Here is a 12,329-nt window from a genome sequence, read left to right as displayed (position 1 = left end):
GTTTATTCTGATGTTTGGGGCCCTGTTACTCTACCTACTGCAGCTGGCTATAAGTACTTCATTACCTTGATTGATGATTATTCTAGATACACTTGGGTTTACCCTATGCGATCTCGAGATGAAGTGCCACAAATTGTGAAAGATTTTCAACGCATGGTTTTCACTCAGTTCCAAACAAAAATCCATATCTTCCAGTCGAACAATGCAAAGGAATATTTCCATAGTGATCTCACGATGTTTTTTGCTTTGAGTGGGTCACTTCAACGAAGCTCTTATGCCAGGACACCCCAACAAAATGGTGTGGTTGAACGGAAGAATCATCACCTTCTCAAAGTCGCTCGTGGCTTGTTGATTCATGTGTGTACCAAAACAGTTTTGGATGGATGCAGTCTTGTGTGCGACATATATCATCAATCGCATGCCCTCTCGGCTACTAGAGTATAAGGCCCCACATCAGTTCTTGTTCCCTATAGCCCCGCTGTCCACTATTTCAATGCGTGTTTTTGGGTGTCGTTGTTTTGTCCATAACCTGTCCCCTACTCGTGGTAAGCTTGATCCTCGGGCTATTCCTTGTGTTTTTCTTGGTTACCCTTTATCTCAAAAGGGGTATCGTTGCTATGATCCCATTGCTCGCAAGTACTATGTTTCCATTGATGTCTAATTCTTTGAGAATCAACCTTTTTTTCTTGGTTTCTCCTCAGGGGGAGAGTAGGATTGAGGAGAAACAGGGGACGATTCAAATTCAACTACCTCCTTTACCCGATCCTCCTCCATTCCGGGTTTTTCATCGTCACCATAAGAGCCAGCAGAGTTGAAGAGCCGTGGAGCCTAACACTATGCAACCAACATCATCGAATTCACTCGAGGCAGATCCGTCTCATCAGCCAGGTACTCTTGCTCCCATTAATATATTTGCCCCTTTAAATATTGATTCACTTGTCACCAATGATCTTAATATTCCTATTGCTAAGAGGAAGGGTGTTAGGTCTTGTACCACTAATCATCCTATCTCTAATTTTGTGTCCTATGAGCATGTTTCGCCTTCATATCGTGCCTTTCTCTCATCTATGGATAGTGTCCCCATTCCTAAGACTATGGCAGAAACTTTGTCAAAACCTGAATGGACAGATGCAATGCAGAAAGAAATTGATGCTTTACACAAAAATGGCACTTGGGAATTGGTAGACCTCCTGAAGGGAACGAACCAGTGGGGTGCAAGTGGGTGTTCACTGTGAAACACAAGGCTGATGGAATTGTTGAAAGGTACAAAGCTATACTGGTAGCAAGAGGCTTCACATAGGTATATGGAGTGGACTATGCAGATACTTTTGCTCCAGTAGCCAAGATGAACTCTATCAGGATTCTTCTTTCCTTGGCAGCAAATGTTTTCTTGAATGGTGACTTGGAAGAGGAAGTGTACATGACCCAACCCCCAGGGTTTTGTGCCAAAGGCAGTGAACAAAAGGTGTGTAGGTTAAAAAAATATTTATATGGGTTGAAACAATCACCTCGGGCTTGGTTTAGTAAGTTTCATTTAGCAGTTCAACAGATGGGGTTCAAACAATGCCAGTCAGATCATACTCTATTTGTGAAAAGAGGTGAAGGTAAAATTGCAACCCTTATTGTGTATGTGGATGACATAATGATCACAGGAGATTGGGAGGCTAAAATCCGGAGACTGAAAAAATTCTTAACCACTAAATTTGAGGTGAAGGATCTAGGCTCCTCACGGTACTTCCTTAGTATTGAAGTTGCCCGCTCTCACAATGGCATCTTTATTTTCCAACGGAAGTATGTACTACATTTACTAGAAGATATAGGCAAGTTGGGGGTAAAACCATTTGATTCACCTATTGAACCTAATCACCATCTGGGATACAGTCAGGGAGAGTTTTTGAAAGATGTAAATATGTTCTAGAGACTCGTGGGGAGACTTTTGTATTTGTCTATGATCAAGCCTGATATTGCCTATGCAGTGGGTGTCCTTAGTCAACTCATGCACAACCCTAGGACAACTCACTTTGAGGATGCAAAGATGATCTTGAGATATCTCAAGAAGTTCCCTGGAGCTGGTTTGTTGTTCCAGAAACACAGTCACTTAAAAGTGGAAGTATATACTGATGCAGATTGGGCAGGAGCAGTCAATGACCGAAAGTCTACCAGTGGGTATTGTGCCTTTATGGGAGGAAACCTTGTCACATGGAGAAGCAAAAAACAAAGTGTGGTGGTTAGATCCAGTGCTGAAGCGGAGTATAAAGCGATGGCTCATGGGGTTGCGGAAATCATGTGGATAAGAAATCTGTTAGGTGAACTGGGTTTCGCAATAAGCAACCCTATGTCACTCTACTGCAACAATAAAGTTGCCATCAATATTGCTGCTAATCCAGTTCTGCATGATAGGACGAAACACATTGAAGTAGACAAGCATTTTATTAGAGAGAAACTTGAAAGTGGAGAAATGTGTACACCATATGTCAACTTAGAAGAACAACTTGCAGATATCTTCACCAAAGGTCTCAATCATGTGTGGCACAAAGATTTGTGTGACAAGTTGGGCATGATTGACATCTATGCTCCAACTTGAGGGGGAGTGTTAAATAATGTTAAAATAATTTAGTTACTGATGTTAGGGCCTATTTGGTTGATTAAAGTGTTTTTTATTTCATTTTTTTCTTTCTGTTATGTTTGTTATTGTACTCAGGGGCACAAGGGTCTTTTCCCTTGTTACTTCTTCCGCCCTATATATATTAAAATAAAGGTTGGCACCACCAGCACTATTACATTGCAAAACCCTTCTTTCTTCCCTCCTCTCTTCTCTTCTCTTCTTCTCCTCTTCTCTTCTCTTCTCATCCTCTTATTTCTGGTCGGCCATACTATCAAGAATATCCAATAGATATTTCACCAACTTTACGCATGTATTCAACTATAGATAGCGTACCTTGCTTGAGGTTAGTCAATTCCTCATATAACTCATCTTGGAAGTCCATTGGGAGGTACTTGTCTCTCAAATGTTTCTTCATTTCTGACCATGTAGAAATAGGACCATCACCTCTATTCTCCGATCGTCACTCCATGCTTCTCCACCATACTTCAGCATAACCACCGAGCTTCATACGTGCAAATCTGATCCTCTGATCATCAGTCATGTCATTCCAGTCAAAATATTCCTCTAGTGCAGCCAGCTAACCCGAAAAAGATTGAGGGTCTAAATCTCCATTGGAATCAGAAACATCCACTTTTACCTTCTTGGTTATATCATCTGCAATAACCACCATGCTCAGCTTGTTCCATCATCTCATCAAATAAATTTGTGAGTGATGCTTCTTGATCAATTCCTTGATGGGTATTTCGGGTTCGATTAGCTTGTGCAGGTGGTACCCTTGTGCAGTTCGCAGCTCTTTGTCATCCTCTTAGATTAACAGATCCTTCATCTTCACCATTATCATCTTCATGGACCGATCCATTGTTTCGTCCTCCATCCCTTTCATTGATTAGAGGTGCTGCTTGCTAGATTTCTTCTTCTTTATCTTCTTGAAGTTCTTTTACTTGTGCTTCAAGGATTTCAACCCTCTTGTAAAGGGTAGAAATCAATGAATTTCTTTATGTATCAACCAGTCGACCCCTGTACTGCTTGCCACTACGTGTAGCCATTATGATAACAGCTTATAACCTTGGCTCTGATACCAACTGATGTAGGACCAGCTCAGTTCTAATCCTTAGAGAATGTTGAATGATCTTCTTGATCAGAGTTTTATGGTTGTTGATGGCTGTAATGGCATCTTGAATGAATAAGCTAAGGAGAGAAAGAAGAGAAAAAATGCCTGGAATCACTCACAGGGTGCCTAGAATCACTCTAGGGCACGGGAATCACTCACCATAGCTAGCATAAGATGAAGAAAAATCAATATAAAACGTCCATACATATTTATAGACTCTAAACTCATAATAATCCTAGGAGTCAAACTGTTAGAGTCATAATAGTCTTAGGAGTCAAACTATAAGACTCAATAATCCTAGTAGGACTCAAACTAAGCTGTCATATCCAATTTCAATTCAAAAACTCAATAACTATAATCCTACTTATGCAATGACTCTGAAATTTTAAACATAAACAAACTATAACTAGACAAATTAAACCCTATCATTGGACCCTACAGAAAAAAATATAAAATGACAAAAATACCCTTGGTGTTCAATTCAGTCCAAATCCCAAGTACCATCACTATGCCATATCAGGACCTGTTGTAAGGCCTTCTTCTTTCTAGAGTAAGTCTTCAAGAGTGCTGATTGATTCCTATCACTACCCCTGTTATGTAGCCCCAAGAAGAAGAAGAAGAAGAAGAAAAAAAGTAATGATTATAATATGCAAGACCTCTTACCCGCAACGTGAATTTATCAATCTCATAGTTTCCAGTCAGATCATAGTCAAGTCGTTTGGCTGGATCACTCAATACTGAAAAAAGTGAACATCCAACAAGTTAATGGGTTTTCTTCTTTACTGCACAAATGAGGAATCAGAATTACAGAATATTTATGTTACTATAAGAATCTAATTACTTCCAAATTGATGCCAAACTTGAAAGTACATGATACATATGATGAATTAGTTCCTCCTGCTTTACCTTCCAGGGGAACAAATTATCAATTATTATTTGGTCATCATAGCTTTTATCATTATTTCTGTCACTCTGGCTAATGATCATGTAGTCAAGTTTGTCACTTGGCACCCCCTCCAATTTGTAGATGCGGGTTAACTGCAGGCTCTCAGTGGTATGGCCAATGGGCCTCATGTGCACACTGATTTGCCCCACCCCAATTCCCCTGTAAAGTGTAGTATGTAATACTAAAAATAATCATAATAATAATAATAATAATTAAAGATAATTAAAAAAGCCAAGCAACTGTGTGTACCCATGTTCCTTTCGAGGCTCACTCACACCCACAGCTCACCCACTAAGTAGTTTGAATTGATGCCTAGGTCGGCTCCAAGTAAAGCATGGCATGGTGGTGGGGGTAGGGGTGGGGGTGGAGGGGGGCACAATTCAAGAACACAAGCATAAGTAGCCTAGCTTAACTTGTAGCTACATGCCAGAAAGGCCATCAATCATCTCATAAACAATTAGCCATTATCTAATTCCACTAGGATTTAAGAGAACCACCTGTGTATGCTTCATTTATCTCTTGGAACTTTGCGGTAACAGCATTATCACCCTTGTGTTTGTCAGGATGCCACTTCTGGAGAAAGACAAGATACCATGTAAATTTCCCTTGAAAGTCACCCAAAGCATTTAAAGAACAGATATTTGAGGTCAAGCAATAGAAAACCATGATTTGAAGAGCAAATCAGAAAATAAATATTACTAACCAGAGCAAGTCTTCGATAACTTAATCTGATATTCTCATCTGTTGCATCGTAGTCAACCTCCAAAACTTTGTAATAATCCTTGAGGTAGATAATGTTTACATTAAGGAAATTTCAATGTTAGTGGAGATATAAAGTCGAGTCATTTAGAATGGAATTGAACCGTATAAAACACAGTAGATACATCATTAAACTAACCCTGCCTAGAAGATACTGTATGGTAAGTTTGACTTTGTCAGGTAACTGCAACCATCCACTCTATTACATTCTTTCAAGGAGCTAAAAAAAGATTATGAGGAAAAGTCCTGAAGCTCTCCAGATAGGAAGGTTTTAGTCATTCAAACTCGTGTCAGTTACTTGGCTCGGAAGATCTCCCAAGTATCTTATGTCATCATCAAGGGGTTAAATTTACTTCTACAAGGGTTTAATACAAATAAAACACAATTATTTACACAAAAAAAAATTAAAAAAAAAAAAACACACACACACAACGGATAGGGATAACTCAAGAGGGTTCACAGGTTGTTCCTTAGGCCACAGGTCACCCACCCCTCAAAAGGGCAGATCTGCCAAAACCATACAACTTTTTGCTGATGAGCCTCCTAAGCCTTCTATCTAGGGTGCAGGGATTGATAAATTGTTTGCCCACTGATTGGGAGCGCTGATTGATTTCAATCAAAAGGCTTCTTGATTGATTATTTGGCAGACAACAAGTGATGACATCATGGTTTCCAATCAATCATGTAAAGTAAAAGAGCATAAACATGCATATCACCATCGTCAGACCACCTCAGCCATTACTTTTGCCTTAAAGTAAGAGTTCAAACCTTTTCTAGAATAATCCGTTAAATGTGAGTGTATACCAACCACAAAAAATCCATTAAAAGTATTCCAATCCCCCAGGGCTCCACTTGTCCCTTTAGAACTCCTAATCTTGAGAAATACTTTAACAATCTCTTGATCAATCTAGAAATCAATGCTCTATATTAAATCGCCATTATGCAGAAATCTCAATATAAAACCAAAATAGGAATGTCCTTTTCATTTTTCTGAAAATTATTGAAATTACAGCAGAACAACCATTTTGAAGCATTTGTAGAGACATTTGGTGGTAATGCCGTGGTGGTGGAAACTCCATTTGATAATCAATAATTTTATGAGAAAAACCTTCTGTTTGCAAGCCATTGTAGATGTGCCTCAATGATTATTCAACTACCTTCTTTTGGAAATTGGTCAATGGTCATGTTTTGAAGCCCTATAAGTCTCTTATCCAATGATCCAAATTTGATCAGAATCAACAGGGAAATAAAGAATTTATCTTCTGTTAGGGGCATGGTGAAACAGGATTCATGTAGTTGACCCCATATAGTTGGGAGAAGGCTCGGATGATGATGATGATGATGATGTATGTCTAGAGATGGTGTAGTAGCCTATAGGGGTTTTTAAGTTAATAGACTAATCAGATAGGGGTAGTTGATTAGCAAGGAATTACAATATTGTTTTGGGTAGAAGAGGATTTTGTTTGGAAGGATCAGTTTTAAGGGAAGGTGTTATGGTGTGGTGTTTATTTGTTTTGGCTAATTTTGAGTGTGTGCAGCTGCTTATGATTTCTCATCACTTCTTTGTTGTAATTCCTTTTTTAGTTCTTTTATTATTAAAATAGGGTAAAAATGAAGAATTTATTCCAGTTCTATTGCTGGTTTCCAGAAATGGACGGTAATGGGCCTAGTTCTAGGCTAATGAACTTTGGCTGAATAAGGATAGACTGGTTTAGACCAAGGACAGGAAAGGATTTTAAAATTGAACTTCCCAAATGCCAAGAGTCTTCAACAATGCTTCTAGTTCTGCCCCAGTTCTTCTCAAGTTCGGCCCCCCAAAGGAAGTAATCATCTGCATGGAAAAACAGGGTGTCTTCTTATGTTTAGACAGGCAATAAAAACCAGTAATCTTACAATGAACCCAGAAATGAGACACAATAGATGGTTTCCAGGGTGTCAGTGTCAGTGGTAGGGAAGAAAGTAGAATTAGAAAGCCACCTGCAAAAGCATGAATGAAGTCCATTGCTTTCTAAGTAGGCTAAACCTAATCTAAGGAAGATGGATCTTGGCTTGGCACTAGCATATATCTGAACAATGACCATGTAAGTACTGTATTATAAAATGCCAACACCCAAGGCATACACAATTGTCCTTTACATGACGTATGAAATAGGAACCAATGTTATCAAAACCTTATGATTCACGAACCCTAAGAGAATCAATCTTACCATCCAGTCCTTTAAATGTTCTCTTAATTATTGTTTAAATCTTATCATCCAATTTTTGAATCTTACAATTTACTCAACTTTTCCGGGTCAAACATAACATTAAGCTACGGAAACACCAAACCAAACATCAAGCCATAAGGACTAATGGTGCAAAACCCATATGAAAGCCTGGATTTAAAGTTTAAAGTGGCATTAACAATCCCGAAATATCAGTTTCCTATATTCCAAACATTCTAGCGTAGCAGAAAAGGGATACCTGAGAAACTAGGAAAATAGTTGAAATCAATAAAGAGAATGTCAAACGACTTTGGCTTCTTTCTCGGTAATAGAAATAGCAAAAAGCTACACGTTCTTCATGAAACTGAAAGATAAAACCCTAGAAGTAGAACATACATAGCTTTCACTCGAATTGGTTGAGATGAGCTCATGGGAAAAAGAAAAGAATTGCAGAATTCGAGGAAGATTGGTATACCTTTGGGGTTTCATCCCTGCTTTCCATCTGCTAAAATTCGCCGCGGTCTGAAGAATCTTCCAACTACATACTTCATTGATAGAATCTCCACAGAGATGAAGCAAACCACCATAAAAAAGGGAAGAGAGAAAAAAAAAAATCCAAGGAGAGAGAAAATAAAAACTGGAGAGAAAAAGAACAAAAAAAAAAAAAAAGAAGATAAATCTTTGGAGTTGGATGAAAAGAGTTTTGTGGTAGAATTTGGAGGGGGAGTACAGAAGGAGCGATAAAACTTAAAAAGAGACAGAGAGGCAGCCATTTTTTAAATTTTTAATACACATCGGTTGCAACAGATAACGCACGCGCACACGTGGGTAGAAAATTGGGTCCCAAAAATATGGGCTTTTTTTGGGTCCGATTAAAAGCCCACCAAGTGATAGATGGGTCGCTGCTTGACTGGGGCCGTGGCCCGTGGGGCGTATATGGACAGGAACTTTATCTTTGGATCTAACCAATATAAATGCATTTACAGTAGGGTGTCAACGAATTCGAGATTTAAAATAATCGAATTGGATTTAGATAATTGGATATTCTATTTATACCATTTTAAGTAATCGATTCAAATTAGGATATTATCTGATTTGATTCGATGAATATTCGAATTCAATTAATTATTTAATTTCTATATATAACATTAGCGTGGACCCGTGCGAGAAAATTTAAAAGATTGAATAATTTTATTTACTATTAATTTATTGATAAATTAATAATCAAAATTTGATGTTAATTAACTAAAAGTATTCAAAGTTATTGTTAATATTTACATTTTTAATAATTGTATTTTCATTTAATGTTGGTTTATATAAAATAATTATTGTTAATCTAATATGAACAAATATTTTTTAATAAATTTAATTTTATTAATCATTTGTAACAATTTTAATAACTGTTATTATTTTTAAATAAAATTTTGGTTGACCCTAAATAAATGAAAATAATTACAAAAGCTAACACTTTTATTAATTTCACTAATAATTAATAATTATATAGGAATGGCAATGGGGCGGGGCACCCATCCCTGTCCCCGCCCCATAGTGAACACACTCTACCCCATTCCCACCTCACCTTAGGCGAATTCAAGGCAAGGCACCCACTCCCCGTTAGGGACGAAGAATCCTCAAATTTCCCCACCTCATCCTTAGTGTCAAGTAGGTTCAAGGCAAGACACCCACTCCCCGATAGGGACAAAGAATCCTCAAATTTTGCCACCTCGTCCTCATTGTCAAGTGAGTTCAAGGAAAAGCACCCACTCTTCATCAAGGATGGGGAATCCTCAAATTTTCCCCACCCTGTCCCTAGTGTCGAGCGGGTTCAAGGAAAGGCACCCACTCCCCGTCAATCCAATATTCAATTTGATGACAAAAATGATCAAAAAAATATTGAGTATTAGCCGCACCACATGGCAAATTTCTAAAAGGATACTTAATTGTCTTCAATTTTCAAAAATGTAATTCTATGAAAATTTTGAAAAATTTATTATATTTGTGTAACTTTGAAAATTTATTGAACTTTATTTTTTAAATTGTTATTAAATAATTTATTTTATTTTTAATTGGTTTACTTACAACATTACACTAATATATCTTATATTTTCTAATATAAACTAATTAATAATTTCATTTTTCTAATATTATATTAATTTATCTTAATGATTTGTATAATTATTGGTTCAAATTATAGTTTTTCCTTTCCCATACTCATTTATCTTCAATAATTTATAATGAAAATAACATAATTTTTCAATAGTTTTCCAAAATCTATCAAATCTAATAAAATTTCCTAAAATTTCCAAAATATTTTAATAATTTTCAATAATTATTTAATACATTTTAAATATACTTTCAAAAATTTATATCTTTTAATTTCCAAAATGTTATTTTACAAAAATGTAGTTTTATGAAATTTTTTAAAAGTTTATTACATTTGTGTAATTATGGAGATTTATTGAAAATTATTTTAAATATTTATTTTTACTAGGTAGTTTACTAACAAAATTACACTAATTTATCTTTTATTTTTCAATATAAATTAATGAATAATTTCATTTTCCAACATTATAATATTTTATTCCATGATTTTTATTCGGTTATTAACTATAATAGTAGCACTAACTAAAATTCTATACTTTTTTTATAATTGTTAAATATAATTCTCAATTTTATAGAAATTAGTTAAAGAATTTTCAATTTCTATAAAATGTTGCTAATTAACATGAATATAACAATATTTACCCAAAATACTTTAAAAAGTTATGATGAGTTAATTAATAACAATATTTTTATTAATTTTTGGTAATTTACTGACTATACTTATTAACTTTTGGTAATAACACTAATTAATACTAATTGAATATGAGTTGGATTAAATATTAACCATATTTAACTATTTGTTAATTAATATTATATTTTAAATGAAAGAGAGAGTCGGTATAGATTGCGGGGAGAGATTTTAGGAATTGATTGGGGAGTGAGGTACTAGAGGTGTAAATTGGGTCGTGTCGCTCGCGGCCCGGCATGAACTTGGATCGGCCCGGCACGATCATGCGGGCCGTGTTGGACCTAGGGTTTTAGGTCCATGGGCCGGCACAACATAGCACGACTGAGCTAGCCGTGCTGCCTGCTACCCATGGGCCGGTACGACTTAGCCCGCAACACGACCCATATATATTATTTATATATATAATATTATATAAATTATAATTATATAATAAAATAAATAATTTATAATTTTATTATACTAATTATTTAATTGTTGTATATATAAGCAATTGTATACACAAAAAATCATATAAAATTAAAATTTTAAGTTTTTTGTCAATTTTTTAAATAAATAGCTTTGGCCCGATGCACAGCCCAACCTGGCCCAAGGCTTGGTCCGCAACACGACACAGCATGGCACAGGCCCGCACGAGCCTGGGCCGTGCCAGGCTGACCTCCAAATTTTTCACCTGGGAGGGCGGCACGACCTATAACGGCCTGTAGGCCAACACTAAGCCCACACTTTGTGTGGGCCGCCCGCGGGTCATACCGTGCCGATCCGGCACGGCCCACTTTACACCTCTAGGTAAGGCTTAGAAGAGATACCTTAGTAGGGAAATTCTAGGAATATTTTTAGGTAGTTGGTTGGGAATTATGACATGACGTGGTGGAAATGAGGGAGGATAGAGAGTCAAAGAGAATGCAGAGTGGGGGTAATAAAATAAGAAGAGGCATGCTGACGTGGACTGTCTTACTATATATATAGATATAAAATATTTAAATATCATATATAATTTATATATAGAATATTTAAATTATATAAATAATTTATATATTTATATACTTTATATATCTATAATTATCTAAAATAATTAATCAGTAAAATTCGAATTCAAACATTCATTTTTAATATCCGTTAAATATCAAATCAAATTCAAATATGAAATTTCCTAATCGATTTTAAATTCGGATACTGCCTGATTCAATTCGGATTTGATCCGTTCACACCCGATATCTGGATAGGAAAAAGGTTGGGTTTGGTTTAGGCTACTTCTAATTACACTATAATGGACCCGATATGGATTCTGGGCAAAAAGATATCAACCGACGCAGTCGGTAAAGTTTGATTCCTTGGGGAATGTTTTAATCCTACTCCCAACTTGTGGATATTGGAGGTCGATGTGTCTACAAATTTCCTCCTCATATTCAGCTGGTTCTGTTGTACATGGGCACATGTGTGACTGTTAGTTGTCTTCGTCGTAAATAAAGAGGAACTTAAATGACATGGCGGGTGCTGATTGGTCAAACCATAGTTTTGACTATGGTTAAGGGAAGTAAGTTTATGACTCCATCTTCATGTTAAGGGAAGTAGGTTTTCATAGCCATCGGCCTCATCCCATCAACTAACAACTGCCAAAGGTTGGTGGAAGACAATGTGCAATGGAATAAGCCTGTCCTCCAGGGCTGTGCCTGGATCTTGAATTGATTAGGACTGGACTGGACCTAAATTCATATGGCACGTTTCATTACAAATCTAATTATTATTATTATTATTATTATTATTATTATATCCGATAAAAGATAAAAAAATAAGTTGTTAAGTTTAGCAATTTCAGTCGTCGTTAATAGTTTGGGAACCATGATTTGATTTGTCGTGCGAACCAAACAAACCATGGCCAAAGGAACCAAAAGTGTACCACATATAGAGCCAGT

The 12,329-nt window shown here is 36.4% G+C and overlaps 1 protein-coding gene across 2 annotated transcripts in view; it reads right to left on the bottom strand.

Annotated features, from left to right (window-relative positions):
• LOC148880825 (Chaperone DnaJ-domain superfamily protein) overlaps positions 1–8,384 on the bottom strand; it is a 36,715-nt gene extending 28,331 nt beyond the window's left edge. For both annotated transcript variants that reach the window (XM_088962875.1, XM_088962874.1), the window contains exons 1-4: positions 8,101–8,384; positions 5,366–5,443; positions 5,160–5,235; positions 4,380–4,453 (exon numbers count right to left, since the gene is read on the bottom strand). In XM_088962875.1, the coding sequence (XP_088819001.1) occupies positions 4,380–4,453; positions 5,160–5,235; positions 5,366–5,443; positions 8,101–8,127 (255 nt within the window). In that variant the 5' untranslated portion in view covers positions 8,128–8,384. The remainder of the gene's footprint in view (positions 1–4,379; positions 4,454–5,159; positions 5,236–5,365; positions 5,444–8,100) is intronic.
• Positions 8,385–12,329: the final 3,945 nt, after the last annotated feature.

Source organism: Nelumbo lutea, chromosome 1 (genome assembly GCF_056320005.1).
Source record: "Nelumbo lutea isolate HS-2025 chromosome 1, American lotus-T2T, whole genome shotgun sequence".
NCBI classification, from domain to species: Eukaryota; Viridiplantae; Streptophyta; class Magnoliopsida; order Proteales; family Nelumbonaceae; genus Nelumbo; species Nelumbo lutea.
The sequence above is the reverse complement of the archived record's forward strand: the minus strand, read 5'-3'. Positions and strand labels throughout refer to the sequence as shown.